Raw genomic sequence first — 17,445 nt, 5'->3', positions numbered from 1 at the left:
ACAAAGGCCAAAGTAGGGTTCTTTTTTGTTTGTTTTGAGAAGAAAAATGAATAAAAAAAAGTACAAAAAACAAAATTCTAAACACCATTCCTCATAATGACAACATTAAAATTATTGATAATTTATTAACAACATAAAACAAAGAATCACATACGTGTACATAAGTAGTCACAGCCTTTGCTCAATACTGCTTCATCAGGTTGGATGGGGGCCGTTGGAATGCTGGAGCACTGACAGAATGACCATCGGGTTCTTGGTCACCTCCCTGACTAAGGCCCTTCTCCCCAATCGCTCAGTTTAGACTGGCAGCCAGCTTTAGGAAGAGTGCTGGTGCATCCAAACTTCTTCCATTTCCGGATGATGGAGGCCACTGTGCTCATCGGGACCTTCAAAGCAGCAGAAATGTTTCTGTACCCTTCCCCAGATTTGTGCCTCAAGACAATCCTGTCTTGGAGGTGTACAGACAATTCCTTTGATTTCGGGCTTGGTTTGTGTTCTGACATGCGGCCAACTGTGAGACCTTATATGTAGACAGGTGTGTGCCTTTCTAAATCATGTCCAATCAACTGAGTTTATCCCAGGTGGACTTCAATTAAGCTGTAGAAACATCTCAAGGATGATCAGTGGTAACACAATGCACCTGCACTCAGTTCTGAACTTCAAGGCAAAGGCTGTGAATACTTATGTACGTGCGAATTTTTGTTTGTTTATTGGTTTTAATAAATTTGCAAAAATTTCAATTTAGCTTTTCACATTGTCATTATGGGGTATTGTGTGTAGAATTTAGAACAAAAAATAAATAAATTTCATCCATTTTGGAATAAGGCTCTAACATAAAATGTGGAAAAGTGAAGCGCTGTGAATATTTTCCAGATGCATTGTATGAAATGAACAAGCTAAGAAAATACCTACTCTTAATATTATGGTTGCAACCTGGTAGCATTTTAGCAGCTAGTTTAATACTTTGCATCTTTCAATATAAATAAGTAAAAACTCCATAAACACTGCAACGCCATTGTTGAAATAGAGTCAGGACAAGTCCAGTAAAGAGAAACTGCCAAATAAGTTTTAGTATAATGAAGAATCCTTACATCATTGTTCCAAAACTCCTTCTCGCTAGTTTCATCATGACATTGGTATGACATGGCATTAGCATAACACAGCATTAGCTAGACATAGGGCCAAACATTAGCATAACAATGCACAAAAGACCCCATCTCCACACAATACCATGATAGAGGGCGCTGCAGTGATGAATAGGTAGGAAGCAAATGAAAAAAGCATCATGGGAATGAGAGATCACGTGTTGCTAATCTCTGCCAGCAAGGCTGAAATTTAAGATGTTATTGTCAAAGAGGTCACCAAGAGTCACACGCTTGCACGTATACACACAGCACCATCATTTTCCCCTCCAACACATTTATCAAGCCCATTTCAATAAACGAGACCGGAGAAACAAACAAGACGTCGGCCTACACAGCTAAGAAAGAGGCAGAACCTCAAAGCCAAGCTTGACTCAAAATGCTCTATTACCAAACAGTGTGTAATGGCTCAATATGAAAAAGAACAAAAAAAAAAAAAATCTGTGCAACAAACACTGTTAAATAGGCCTTTAGTGAATGTCCAACAGCAATAACCATATTCCCTCCCACCCGTCACTCCCCTACACTCACAGCTGTGGTTATGTTTGATGTTGAACAACGCTAATGACTAAAGGAAGTGACATTAGACATGACAAACAACAAAGAGGTATTTATAAATAACAGAAAGCGGAAACAGATTTTTCTCTCATTATGGGGCTGGTGGATTTCAGCAGTAAGACTTAAGAAAACTCTTTGGGATTTATAATGGTCAATATTTATTAGCTTTGTCAGTTTCCAATTTATTTAATCTTTTGGCACTTTCAGTCACATTTGAAAGGTCTGCTGCATTTCATGATACCAACACCAGCGTATGTATTGTGGCAGTGGCCTTTGAATCTCGCGTTGCACAGTGTGTCACGGCACCTTACTGTAGTTTTACCTATGTGGTTTGAAATCCTTTGCACAGTGAGTAGTTCAAATCCCACAAATATGTGAATACTTTATGCTTTGTGCAAATAAAACATACAAAAAATTATCAAGGAATTAAATGAAAAAATTGAATGACCTAATTCACTCACCGAATTCATTTGCAAACTGTTCATGTTTTGTGACAGTACTGACAAAACAAGCTTTTGCTCATTTACCGCGCTTTTGTGTCTCTCCAGCGGATAAAAATAAGCTACTGCAGAATTTCATTTTGATTTCCCAGGTCGGCTGTGGGACCTTGGGGAAGAGACCTCAGCAGAGCTATGGTGGCAGGGAGAGAACAAGATTAAAAGTAGGATGTCGGCAGATGATGGAGCTGATGGGTGACAGCCGCGTCTCTATGCATACAGAACGCACGCTGGCACGTGTGTGCACACATGTACAAACGAGCAGGGTGGTGAGTACGCCGGCGCTTTGCAGCCCTCTGACAGTGGTTGATAGGGTATGTTTTGTGTGGCTCATGCAGTCCCTCATTACACTGTCACATATGAACACGTTAGTGTGTGTGTGTGTATATATATATATATATATATAATATATATATACACACACACACACACACACACACACACACACACACGAGACAGGTAGTGTAAGTATTCAATTATGCCATTTTCTGTCATAGTTAATGCCACCCAATTCATTCCGTGCATGTACATGCATGCGCTCATGCAAGCCAAGTAAGCACCAATTATCTCGGCAGCTCACTGGCACCATTTCTCACGGTGTGGCACAAGGCCAAACACACACACACACACGCATACGTGGTTTGCTCACACACGTGGATTCTGCGGTGAAACTCCACACAGCTGTATGGAGATCCAACAACATTGTGATTTTTTTTTTCCCCTGAAAAGCTCAGCCATGAAGTTTTTCTCTTTTCTCTCACTTTCTCTCTGATTTCCTCACAGTTTTTGGCAGTGTGCCAGTGATATTTCCTGCTCTGTGAACACACAGCAACAAGGTCTGAAGGAAGGGAAAAAAAACTAACAAACCGCTGACTGACTTTATCAGCTGGGGGGGTGAGATTTTAAGCAGTTTTATTACAGTAGCTCTACCCTGCATCCTCTCCATCCAATCCTAATAACACCCCTACATCATTTTTTCAGGTTTTCACAACTGATGCTGAAGTGTAAGTTACATCTGTCTGACTCATGAGGTGCTTTGGCTAAAGGGTTTTCTGTCAGTCAGAAAAGCCAGTTATGGAGGTGTAAAATATCTGAAATAGTAGCACAAAAATAAATAAACAAATGTGTATACAAATAAATAAATGAATAAATTCCCTCTGAATTATTCACACCGGTCCTTTCCCTTTCACAGGATAAATCGCAGCATGGCAGTGAGATGGAACCAGCCATTTAATAAGCAAAAAAAAACAAAAAAAACAGAAAAACCTAATTCTGTTGCACTCAGATTTCTCAGTCAGACACAGATCTGCATGTGTGAGTTTTTCTGAGGGACTGCTGGCACTGACACACACATGCCATCGGGAATAGCTCCCACCAGGTTAGTGGAATCCTACTAATGAGCACAGGGACCCTCTCTGTGCATCTCTCTCTCTGTGCATCTCTCTCTCTGTGCATCTCTCTCTCTGTGCATCTCTCAAGCCTTTTTAAACTAGATATGTAGCAAATCAGTGTGACACCTGTCACGCTGGGCTCCTTCAACCACTTTAGTCCCATAAGACTTGTAGGAGAGATTCAATTCGGGGAGGGGGGGCTAGTGGAGTCCACTCATCCCACACAATTAGCAACCCAGACTTTTCAGAATAGTTTTTCCCATGACTTCCGTAAGGCAACACCAGATTTATATTATTTCAAATATGTTCAAGAACATCATTTGTATGCATCTTCCAAGTATGTTTTAATACGGGTTTTACTATACATTTGATGTGTAAAACCAAAACCAGATGATTTTTACTCTCGGCTCAAAGAGGAAACAGTTATATTTATTACCCACAGACTGCTTTTTGTGTCTGTGGTTTTCCTTGTGGATTCTTTGCTGTGTTTATGTCCGCACTATGGGGAATTCCATTCTTCCTGCGTCTTTGGATGCACAAGGTCACGCAATTAAGAAATGGGCAAAACTGCTCAAAGATAGGTGCGCCAAGCTTGCGGCATCAGATGCAAGAAGACTTGAGGCTGTAATTGCTGCCAAAGGTGTATCAACAAAAGTATTGTGCAAAGGGTGTGAATACTTATGCACAAGTAGTTAATTTTTTAATTTTTAATAAATTTGCAAAAATTTCATGGACATTTTTTCATGTTTTCATTATGGGGTGCTGTGAGTAGAATTTTCAGGAGGAAAAAATTAACTCCATTTTGGAATAAGGCTGCAACATAAAATGTGGAAAAAGTGAAGCGCTGTGAATACTTTCTGGACGCACCGATTGCATGGAACTGATGTTTTCTTTCTCTTTTAGCAAAGATATTTTTTAGTTTGGTGTTTTTTTTTTAAACCTCTGACGATATAGTACAGTTTTTTTGACAGTCAAATGCAACACAAAGAAATGATGCACTTCAACCTTTCATATAAAAGTCCTGAGCATACACTGCTGCTGACCAGTGAAAACTTGCATCAACTCAGAGCATTCTGCCAAGAGGCACCTCAGTGACATTTGTGAAAGCTTGATGTTAAGTTGACATTGGAGATGGGAATCCAGAAATGGTTCCAGTTGACAACCAGTTACAAATTTTGCAATCCAACGGCATCACGTATGCTTCAGACACGATCAATTCCTTTCATCCATGCAGGCATTGCAACAGTTCTACACTGCAAAAACTCCTGCATCATGATGCAAACCCCTGTGTTTGTGAAGGACTACATTTGCCGCCGCCACCCCCCCCCAAAACACACACACACACACAGAAAACTAATCAGGAATTGATAAGGAAAACAGATAAATAATCGGACTGATAGGCAGAATAGATAATGGCACTGAAATTGATAAGTTATCAAGTCCCCTCCATAGCTGATTTGCAGAGCCAACATGCCACGCAACAGCTCCGATCACAGTGTATCCAAGAAGGCTTAAATCAGAGTAAATTATGTTGTCAGACTTCTGCAGGAGCTTATCCGCAGAAAATGAGAACAGTCAGAGTTTGGCTTACTTGACATTGCACATGTTGCGGTGTGACAGCTGTGCATGCGCACCTCATGAAAATGATGCTCAAAAAACATGCAACCTTAAATATCTGCATCACTATCCCATCTCAACAACAACAAAAAAAACAAACAATACTAGTTACTGTATTTATGTAGCATTTTAACACCATCCAAACAAAGTACTTCACAGAATAAAACAGTACATGCAATACTAAATGTTACAAGCACTTAACTAAAAAAAAATAAAAATAACATAAAAACAGAAATAAAACACAAACCACTTTTATAAAAAGCATAAAACGTTTAATGCAAATGACAGCAACAGTTTTTCAAGATTAATTTTGAAATGCAAACATCCCTTTAAATGGGTAATTATAAATGACTGAAATGGCACTGATGTTTAAAATAGAGAAGTGTGCTCATTAGAAGACCTCAGCGCTGTTATACTATTTACCCTTTTTTTGTTGACTATCTATTACAGAACTGATATGCAACTGGCACCTCGCCACACATTTTACTACAAACACTGGACTGTGACAAGAGGGAAAACAAGAAGGAACAAAGAGCATGTACACCAAGCAAGTGCCGGGAAACATTGAAAACCACCTTTACTGTGGATGAAGTTAAAGAAGGCTAGGTAGTGTGTAATGTATGTGGGTAAGCCTGAAGGTTTTGAGTGTGTAACATGGTACACAGAACTGTAAACCAGTTGGTACAACAGCTTCTTAACCTTAAGGAATTCATCAGAACTGGGCCACTCCGCTGACAACATCCCATGTTGAACAACAGCATCAGCACCAGCCTTTTCTTGTGACTGTGTGTGTGTGTGTGTGTGTGTGTGTGTGTGTGTGTGTGTGTGTGTGTGTGTGTGTGTGTGTGTGTGTGTGTGTGGTGGGGGAGGTGGGTGTCAACTAATCACACGACTATGTGCCACCATGGAGGCAGTGCCACCATCACCGAATGGTTCAACTTGCCGCGAGTCAACAGAACAAGCGCAATCTGCATCACTCTCATGGATAAGCGCTATGTAAATGCAGTCCATTTAGGGAATAACTGTTTTGTCCGATGATTTGCAACTGTAAATTCCAGCATTAACATCCGCAAATCATCAGACACAAGGGGGTTATTCTCATTCTAATCCAATTCCATCGTTTGCATGGTTTATTTTTCTGTAAGTAATTCGGTCGGCGAAGCTTACCATTACAACAGCGTCTTCATGTCAAACTGGAAATTCTGTGAGAGATCCACAGAATTCTCCATCTCGTCAACTGCATTGAGTTCCATATCAGAATCCAGATCAATACTTTCGTATGGTAGTTTAAATCCACTTATTTCGGCATCATCGTCGCTCCACCAGTCTCTTTCGCTCTCAGCTGACAGCCCATTATTGATACCTGTGCAGCAACGTGGTCAGGGCGAGGAGTAATACATCAAATGTAAAACGGTCGAATATTTTGCCACCGTCTACACGATATTTTACCATTTCAATGTTCTGCAATGTTGAAACCAACTAAACTCATTTGTTTACCCCTTTTACCGCATTGCTAATTTATTTATTGGGCTCTATGGTGAATGTGAACCTCTGTGCTGCCTCTGAAACGGCATACAGCTGTTAGGCCGTTTTAACTGAAGAAAAGCTGCTGAAAATAAGTTTCAAGAACCAACTATTTTAACTTTTTTTTTAGCATTATTTAGAATCTTTTCATTTTGATGGGATATTCACTATCCACCTCTCTATTCTTTTCAAAGCTGACATGTGCAAGTCTGATGCATTTACATCCACAGATGGACTTTACATACATGTCAACCCCTTTAAGGGTCCACCTGTATAACCAAGTGAGAAAATCCATAAATCAACACAAAATCCTTATAACCTCCAAATCGCACCAAAATCAGTTTTATTACAGTACACACCTCATAGCGGTATCACATAACTGGGGTTTTGTACACATATTAATAACTAACACCAGGGATCTCATGGGCTCTTTTATGGTGGAAGTCCTCCACAGTTAAATCCTCTTGCTCCACAGTAAAATTGCTTGCTTTCAATAAAATCAATGTCTACAAGTACACTGTAGGTATTTTGTACAAACTCAATATATTTCCCGTGAATAGTGTCACACAGCTGTTCTATTTTTACAGAAACAAGAACTCACAGAGTAACAGATCACTGCTCCTAACAATCTTGGCCCTACCATGTCAGACTGCGCTCCCCTACGATTGGATATTGGAAAACCATGTGACATGAACCAATTCAGATTGGACACTCACATTGCACACATCACAAAGGTTCTATGAGGAGTACAAAGATGGTGGATGGCTGGCAGAAAGTCCCGGAGTTAACTTTTCAACAAAAAAAAGTAATCTCTCATATCATTAAAATTTTTTTAAATTTAGTATCACGACGGCGTCGGCCCAAGCATTAAGAAAAACACAGTAAAATAAATTTACAACAGAAACCCTGAATATCCGTAAGACTTTATTTGTATGTCCGTATGACTCTGAAAAATCCGTATAATTTACGGACAATCCGTATAGGTTGACATGTATGACTTTAAAGCATTTGATTGTTGTAACTCGTGAATGCTAAGCTTATAACGGCGCACTGCACTGGTAGTGACCCAAGTCAAAGCTGTCCAAGGACATTCTAACCCTAAATTGTCATTTAAGGTAAGAAATATACTTTTTTTTTTTTTTTTTTTTTTTTTTTTTTTTTTCAAATCAATGCACTGTTACCAATGGTAGCCTGCTATTTCTTTTCATAATTTCACCGGGATATATTATGTACTGCTTTGTTGTCAAGTGACTGCTTTTACATTGTTTGCAAGCACTTCTAGCCCCATTTGGTGATGGTGGACGGCTCCCTGTGGTGACACACTAGTGATAAATGCGCAGTATGTGTAGTGTCCTTCTGTTCTTATACTGTCTCTATGGGGGACTCATACACACACAGCAAAGTGCTCAGAATCAGAGCTTCCATAACATCATGACTTAATAGGTTCAGAGCTGCGGTCTCACCTCTTCTTTGCAGGACTGTCCTCACAGTACTCACTGCTCCCATGCAGGCTCTGAGAGCGCAAGGAACCATCTTCTTTATGGCTGCCCTTTGACCCAGAGCCGTTCAGCTGCCTATTGGATAGAGAACCTGAAAAGAAACCACCACGAGTTAGAGACAGTCCTGGAGTTAGTTCCACCTCCAGTCATTTTGTGTGAAGAACTTCTACCTACACGCTACCTGTTGGGTAAAACACAATCGATGCTACAACCAATTCCAAAAGAAAACGCCACTATGAAGCAAATGTTCCTGAATGGAAAAGTCATCCTTCGGATGAAGTGCTGCTACATGTACGAGGTCTATTAGAAAAGTATCCGACCTTATTTTTTTTAAAAAACCATATGGATTTGAATCATGTGTGATTACATCAGCCAAGCTTGAACCCTTGTGGCATGCGAGAGTTTTTTCACGCCTGTCGGTGACGTCATTCGCCTGTGAGCACGCCTTGTGAGAGGAGTGGTCCAGCCCCCTCGTCGGAATTCCTTTGTCTGAGAAGTTGCTGAGAGACTGGCGTGTGTTCATCAAAATTTTTTCCAAAACTGTGAGGCACATCCGAGTGGATACCATTCGGCAAATTAAGCTGGTTTTCGGTGAAAATTTTAACGGCTGATGAGAGATTTTGGATTGTTTCTATCGCTGTAAGGACTTGCCACGGAGCAGGACGTCGCGCAGCACTCCGAGGCAACGTCGTCATCCTGTTTCAGCTGAAACCCCAAATTTAAGCCTCTGTTGACCAAGGACGTCGTGAGAGAACAGAACTTTCAGAAGAAGTCGGATCAGCAGTTTATCCGGACATCCCACTGTTAAAGGAGATTTTTAATTAAAGACGTGCGGACGGATTGGCGCGTCTCGCAGCCGTGCAGCGCGCCCGCCACAGGAAAAACCCTCCGTTGGAAGCCTTAAGGACAGTTGGAACATGCCCTGCTGTTAAACAATTTCTCAGATACTCACTCAACTGAAAGCCACCAAAAGCCGCCTGGATTTACAAATGGTTTCAATACGGAGTGGTATTTCCTGTGGCGGGCACGCTGCGCCGGCTGCGAGCCGACGCGCCAATCCGTCCGCACGTCTCATTAAAAAATCTCCTTTAACAGTGGAATGTCCGGATAAACTGCTGATCCCGACTTCTTCTGAAGTTCTCTGTTCTCTCACGACGTCCTGGGTCAACAGAGCTTAAATTTGGAGGTTTTCAGCTTGAAACAGATGACGACATCGCCTGGGAGCGCTGCACGACGTCCCGCTCCGTGGGAAGTCCTTACAGCGATAGAACAATCCAAAATCTCTCATCAGCCGTTAAAATTTTCACCGAAAACCACTTAATTTGTCGAATGGTATCCACTCGGATGTGCCTCACAGTTTTGGAAAAAATTATGATGAAGCACAGCGCCAGTCTCTCAGCAACTTCTAAGACAAAGGAATTCCGACAAGGGGGCTGGACCACTCCTCCCACCAAGGCGTGCTAACAGGTGAATGTCACCGACAGGCGTGGAAAACTCACGCATGCGCACGAAGGTTCAAGCTTGGCTGATGTAATCACACGTGATTCAAATCCATTAGTTTTTAAAAAAATAAAGGTAGGATACTTTTCTAATAGACCTCGTATATTTAAAATTTTAACATTTAACCAGGTCAGTCCTATTGAGATCGAGACCTCTTTTGCAAGGGAGACCTGGACAATTAAAAGTTTCCAGTTCACCTAACCTGCTTGTCTTATAATATTGGGAGGAAATCGACGACCGGCGGAAACCCGCACAAACACGGGGAAAACATGCAAACTCCACACAGAAAGGCCACAGGCAGAATCAAACCTATGACGTTCTTGCTGTGGGCAACAGTGCTAACCACTAAACCATGTGCTGCTATATTGAAGCTTCCAAGGAGCTACATGTTCCTTTCTCTGCACCATATTCAGTATCCAGTGTAATTTTGTTCCTTTGTAGATGACAGTGATATGCTGTCTTTGACAAAAACAAGCCCAAGGCAGGGAAACAAAGCGTACAGTTTCTGGACTTGACATTTGTAGTGAGCCCGTTGACTGAGCCCTAATTAAATATTTAGTGAGCAACTTAGACAAACAAAAAGGCCCCCAGACAGATTTTAAATCAAAAGTGGCAAGAAGCAGAATTCAAATTAGGTCAAACAGAAGAGTGGAAGTCAATAGTATTAAGGGACCAACAATTAAATTGATGTCACAAGACTTGACTGCCTCTTGGGTGGTAGCTCTTACAGTTCTTGGAAAGTCTGATCCATGACTGTCTGATTAAACTCCTGGGTATCTGGGCACCTCTGAACACACACTGCAGCAGGGTGCAGAACAACTACTGTCCAAATGAATTCAAATGAAGCCGCTGGGCACAATAAAAACAATTTTAAGAAGTGTTTTCCTCAGACTGTGCAAGTCTATCTCACTCTATATACAGGGTGGTCTTCTGACTGGAAGGTCATAGGTTCAATACACGGGCAAGACATGAAAACATTGGTGGAAAAGATGAATAGTATGTGTCTCATTTTATTTATCATCATTGACTCCCTTAACAAGGTGAAGTGTGTGAACGTATTGAATGATGTGGCAACCACATAGTTGCCAATTTCATCTTCATTTGTAGACTGGTGAGTATATTCACAAAATGGATCCCCAGACTGCGAATTTGAGCTTGTCATTCACTATATTTAGTTTTAGCTCAATGATTTGATCCACAATGAACGGAACCCTGCAGAATAAACTGGTACAAGTTGATCTCAACTGTAATAAATCCTGCGGCCTGGTGGTTGGAGCCAGACTGGGTTATGAACCAGCACCTCATAGCACCTCCTCCAGGACATTGAGTGGAGTTACGGACAGCTAGCCACAATGCATCATCATTAGTATTAAAACGAAAGGTGGCCAAAGAAAAAGTCAGAGTGGTGATAGATATGACAACTTTAAACTGTGTCTCATTAAGTGTTGTTTGGTATAGAGGTCATGACTCCCAGGCTTCACTAAAAGCTTCATTACTTGAAGTGTCATACTAATGCTGTGTTCAAGACAACTTCAAAAACCCAAGACATAAATTCTGAATTCAGAAAATTGTGCTTTCACTCGAACTATGAAAATATGAATGCAGAGTGACATATTAGAGCTTTGTTGTAGTCTTTACAAGGAACAACTAAATGAGTTCTTACAACTGCTTACTGTGGATGAACAATACGGAAAATGTATCAGGAAAGCATATTTCTATTTGTAGTCTGCACTCTGTGACATCAATTGTAATATCAAGTGTAAAAGACATGTTTTGGAATGAATAATGAATATGACTTTTAAATTTTTATTAATTCTATTTATTTATTGGTCGCTTAGTGGCTTTTCTGCCATGATTGTTTATTACATAAAACCACTAATGATAATCAATTTGAACTCTTCTTCACCCACCCACCGTCCTTTTTGTTGGATCTCTGAATAGGCTCTAAGGATGGTGGGTGTCACATCTAGAAGTACGTGGAGATCCGATAAGTGACAGCAGCTACCACCATACAGAACTGTCCTGGGTCTTGACTAGCGACCACCGACCCATTTTAATCCCATGACAGTGACACGTGGGGGCCTCCTTGGGCTTTTAAAAGTGCTGGGGTCTTCAGCGCTGAGGCATTTGAATGCTGGATCACTACAGCAGTGATGTAGGTGATGTTCCCTCAAAATGGAAGAAGTGCACTGTATCGACAGTCATTCCAATGGAATCCAAGGATTTATTATTAGTTTATTCATTTATCTTTTGAGAGACCAGATACCAAACATTCAATTGTTGCCTAAGCCTCAACATGATACAGTAAGCCTGGAAGCACTAGGATCCTGAAGACTGTGGACCTTTATTTCAAGTGACCTCATGGACCATGTGGGGTGGGGCAACAGAATGCATATGAGAACCACTGGATAAAACAGAGCAATGTTTTGCAAACGAGAGCAAATGATCAAATGAGAGCCTTGGGAAAAAACAAGAAGAAAAAAACCCAACATGTGGGTGCCAAGGGGATTCTATCTAGGGATAGTTAAATATTTAAATCTACAGTCCTCACAACTAAAGAAATAATCAGTTTTACAAAAATAAAAGCTGCAATCTTAGTGCAGTAATTGAGGGAGGACTGAGGAATTCATAACATTTGTCCATTTAACCAATTCTTTAGTTCAGCAACGCATTTCAACTGGAATGTACAGTCTTTAATGCCGCCCCAACACACCCAGTACAAATTCCATTTAACCGATACTTCAGAGAGATGTGTCACTAACCCTGCCGTGTAAACACCTAGTCATGGATGTGAAAAGGAAATATATTACGATAATGACAGCAGAGCATGAACGAGGATAAGTGGCAACTTGAATGACATTTAACAAGAATGCTACTGTTGAGCAAGTCTAGGCACTGTGTCATCTGGCAAAGATGGAATGGTAGTAAGATCAAACAACGGAAACAACCATGAAGAAGAGCAACTGCGAAGCAGATAATGTAGCTTTCCAACGTGTGATTCAGGGAGAAATGTACTCGCGGATGAATAAGCATGTGAACACTTTCTCACAGATCAGTTGATCTTTTCCTCATACCCACAGAGTAGAGCAGGTCAGTACCTGAAAGTAGAGGTAGAGTCATCAAACGCAAGACGTTGCGGTCAAAAAGTTAACAAGCGCTGGCGTGATGAGTAAGATCATTGCACTGTGTACAATGTTTTATGTTGCTGTTGAGGAGTCTTAGTCTACTGGTCAGGAGTGAAACGCAATCTTACAACGTCTCACTTGGCAGGAAAGGCTGAATATCACTCAACAGTTTCACTTAATCTCCTTTGAAGTTTCGAGTAAAAATGCAATTTCATTTAATGAACGTATCACCAAATAAATGCGGTAATCTATAACTCTGAAAGACGCCAGGCACAGTTAACTTTAAATTTTTTATTTATTTATTTTTGTGGTTATGGCTACATTCTTTTTTTTAAAAAAAACTTCGATTACGGCAATTTGTGAAACGATGAAAAATGTATTTTGTGGAGTAAAACGATTCAATGACAGCAAACAAATAGAAAAATGTACAAAGACACTTTTTCACTTGCACTGCCGTAAAAAAAGAAAAAAGAAAAAACAACAACAACAACAAAAAAGCACTGGTGCAAAAACGAACAAGCTCATTAACTTTAATTGTGCTCTGAAAATGAGTGACGCACAATATCCCCACAGAACTAGAACAAACAGCCAGAAGCCCATTTAACACTCCCTCATCTCCACTCCCTCCCCCACATCTCCCTTTCCCTCCAAAGGGTTGTTTGACATATGCTGGTTGCACATGAGTGCCCATCTGAGAGGTAGAACGGGGAAGCTTGGGAAAGCAGAATGCTGGGAATTAAGTAGTCTGGCAGACAGAAGGGGGCCAGGGGCCAGCGCCTAAACTCGAGCTCTTTGTGGTGTTGGAGGAGAGATGAAGTTAAAGTAGAGGGGATTGGTGGGGGGGTGTGTGGCACTGGAAGACTATGATTGTGTGCCATCCCAATATTTGCTCCTATGGGGGCTTTCTAATCATAGTTATGTGTGCTTAACTAAGCCCATCGCCTTGCTGTGTTCACCTCACAGTCTCTAGAGAGTAAGCAGAGGTATACAGCATAGCACGGCACGTCACAGAGCTCAGAGGAGCATGTCCGTGTGAGGGGCAATAACAACTGAAGAGTCACAGTGTGGCCTTAGGGAAGAGAATAGGATTGCAAGTATTTTACTGGATTTTCAATCTCAGCTTGATGAGAAACTGATCACAACGCCGTACCTAATCATCAAGGAATGCAAAGTCGATAAGGGTGGTGAATGTAAAAAAAAAAAAAGTAAAGCTCATCTCTGTTGCTCCAGGCAGTAAAGCTCAATGTGTAAAGCAACTTTCACACCTGGCTGAGTTTTGCGCTGTTTTGTTCCATAATGGGCAGATTTATAACTTTGCACTCATGGGCAGATTTCCCCAAGCTGATCTCCCATGGTCATTTTCAGCATGGATTCCTCCAAAGCAGGTGCAAAAGTCATTTTTACTTTATGCAGCACAGCTCGAGGTGGCCGGCATGGTTGGGAGTCCTCCTGAGCTCCTGAAAATATTAAAGCATATTAAAAATCGGCATGTTCAACACTCCTTTCATGACGTGCTCATCTGTAGCATGCCAGCCTCCACGGAGACAGACACGACTCTTGTCGAAGCAGTGCTTGGGAGAACATGGCACTGGATTCAGCCAGGTGTGAGAGCTGCTTACGCACATTTTATTGGGAAGCAATTTCAAGACCTGGCATGTTGGCAGCAAATTCTATCACATGTGTGACAAGCACCCAGCCAATTTCCACAATCTGGTTAATATTTCATTAAGATGAATAATGTCTTATCCTCTGAATGTAGAACATTTAGCTACTTCGGTGCTACGGAGTTAACAGTACTAAAATTAAACGCCATGCCCTTTTCCCTCATATTCCACAATGTCTGTTTGCAATTTAAACTGTGGGACTTAAAAAACAACAAAAAAAAAAAAACATGAGAAATTTTATTTTAGGGAAAGTCCCAATACTATCCATTCCCAGGGATATTTGAGAGCATGCTCCAACATAATTTACTGCCTTTTATATGGATTCACAACAGCTCCAAACATATTACTGTTTCTCACTAAAATGACCCCCCACCCACACACACAAAAACTACTCCACAAGTACCACAAAAAAAAAAAAACAAAAAAAAAAACACTCCTACCAAAGGCTGTAAAATTAAAGCATGAAGGAGAAACAATGATTTTCAAAACTGCTCAGGTTGTTTTGATGGAGCGCTTATGAAATAAAATTGCACTTACATTTGCATACTCAAATTCCACTACTACTGGTGACTTAACAGAACATAGCTGATCTGTGATCTATACGGCGCGCCGACCCTACGGTTTGGCACACTTATGAACCACTGATTTAATGCAGAGTTTAATATAAAAGCACATAATATTGATTTATTTGTCAGTGAGTTGTTTTTAAAGTAATAAATGTGTAAATCACAATGCACAGTTGCACAGAAATCAAAGCAGCTGTGTGTTCACTTGGATGGAGTGTGTTAAAAGCAGACAGCCTCTGTCACCTTGGGCTCCGCTGAGGACACCCTGGTGCAAACTCTGCGCACTTTGGGATCCAAACATGGAAAGAATCACTGCTACATATCAGGAGTTGAGGACACAGCGTATGAGGGGCACCTTCCCCATGCAGCGAGGAGAAGGGCACTTGGGAGGACTCTACACGGCCTGGCTGCAAAAATCAGATGAAGTGCGTAGAGTTGTGCCTGGTTCTTCAGTATTTAGCAAGAAATTCTTCTATTCATTCATTTTCTTTACCCCCTTATTCCAACTAAGGGTCACTGTGCACAACACAGTGTAAACCCCTGACAGGCTGCCAGTCTATTACAGAACACAGGATGTTCCATTTTACTTTAAAATATTATTTAAACATTGGACACCTTGTTTTAATTCAGGACAATGGGCAAGAGGTCCTTGTTGTCATTGTTCTCTAATAAATTTAATTTTATATATTATAATAGCCAAGTGGCTTCTGTGTGTTTGGCTTCGATCGCGCAGAAACTGGGGAGAGCTGACATTTGCCGTTTGGTATGCTTTTGTATTGTGAGTCAAGGATGAATGCTGCAAAACTGGAAAGTTGATAGGATGAATATTTTTGGATAAATTAGCGATTTTAGCCAACCAGTAAATACTGGACATTGTACTACAATGGAGTTTGGGGTTTGGAGATTAAAATATTGTTATTGTGGTTCGTGTTAAGCCTGGTTCACACAGCAAGATAATTAGGCCGATATCGGACCCGATCTTCCCCTTCCGACAACCTTAAGGACGCTCTGACAATCGTGATGACGCTAAAGATAATTTTTATCAGACATTCCTGTCATGTGTGGTGTGTTAAGAGCGCTCTGATCTACTTGGAAGGACGTCAGGGGGCTCTGATCGCAAATCGGGGGTATTCAACATGTTGGATTGTCTTGGCCCGATATCGCAGCGTGTGTGGTGTCCTCCAACCACAAATGAGCACGCAGCCTGCTGAATGTGACGTGCAGCCAATCAGAAAGCAAGGTGACGGATGCACAGAGCAGAAAATAAAATCAAAACAGCTGTTCTGACTTACCAGAAAGTCCAGTGGTCGCACTGTCCCCACTCCTTTAAAGAACACCTTTTCTTTTTGTATCGTTTTTTTTTTCCCCCTCTGTTTTAAATAGTCCACAAACTATTTCCGTTTGTTTACTCTGAAGTCACATTTAATCTCGAGAGATTTTGCGAGATTTCCTGTCTGACGTGGGAATGTTCATGTGTGAAATCTGTTTGTGTGTGGTGTGTTGACGTCACCGTGTGCCTGAACACCACGCACTGTACGACCAAACCTGTTAGATCTATGTTTTGTTTTTTTTGTTTTTATCTTACGTGTGTGGTGTCTCAGGTTTTGGAAGCCTAAAGACAATTTTAAAATCCTGTCGTGTGAACCAGGCATTAGTTTAATAGTGTTGTTAGTGTTATTGATTTTTTTTGGTAGTTCAATTGGTTTAGTCAGTTGAGTTAAGTATCATGTTGCTGGTACCATAAGTAAGAAGACACACATACACAGAGACAGCCTGCCTTTTTGCTGCTGATCCCAACCCCCCCCCCCCCAAAAAAAGTGATCCAACCTGAGCCACTAGTTTCGTTATCCCCTGCACCCTTAGCTGTTGTACCGCTTTTGTCCATCTGCATCCATATTCCTTTTATGCCAGGTTCTACACACTGGTATGCCTTCCTTGGCAAAATGATGCCACTGCCACAGAGGAACTGGAGTGCCTGCATGGTGTTTGAACTGCCACAGCTGTGACTACGGCCACGCTCGAGGCTGGCAGCAGGGGAAATACCCACAGACAGCAAAGCGACAGCAGAGTGAGGGCTGACGGAAAGAAGATGACATGCATATAAAAAAAGAAGAGTAAGAGGCAGGTCCCGAGCTGGTGGATAGCATGAAAAAGAGGGGACAGTCAGAGTGTTCTCTTCAGTGCCTCCTACTTTTTGGCCAGCATCCAGCTCCTCCATCAATTGCACTCAGAGAAATAGTGGGGGGGGGGGGGGGGGGGTACAGAAAGGATGGAGAGTGGACACAGATGGGGAAAAGAGATAAAGACAAACCGAGAGAGACAGGGAAGCAAGGAGGTATGAAGAAAAAAATGCCTGAAAAAT

At 41.3% G+C, this 17,445-nt stretch overlaps 1 protein-coding gene across 1 annotated transcript in view; it reads right to left on the bottom strand.

Annotated features, from left to right (window-relative positions):
- Positions 1-8,153: 8,153 nt before the first annotated feature.
- The window catches only part of LOC117502317 (protein Jumonji-like), a 120,644-nt gene continuing 111,352 nt past the window's right edge, over positions 8,154-17,445 (bottom strand). Inside the window, exon 3 of the mRNA XM_034161362.1 lies at positions 8,154-8,319. Coding sequence (XP_034017253.1) covers positions 8,189-8,319 — 131 coding nt within the window. The 3' untranslated portion in view covers positions 8,154-8,188. The remainder of the gene's footprint in view (positions 8,320-17,445) is intronic.

This window comes from Thalassophryne amazonica, chromosome 20, assembly GCF_902500255.1.
Source record: "Thalassophryne amazonica chromosome 20, fThaAma1.1, whole genome shotgun sequence".
NCBI classification, from domain to species: domain Eukaryota; kingdom Metazoa; phylum Chordata; class Actinopteri; order Batrachoidiformes; family Batrachoididae; genus Thalassophryne; species Thalassophryne amazonica.
This window is presented reverse-complemented; position numbering and strand designations above follow the sequence as displayed.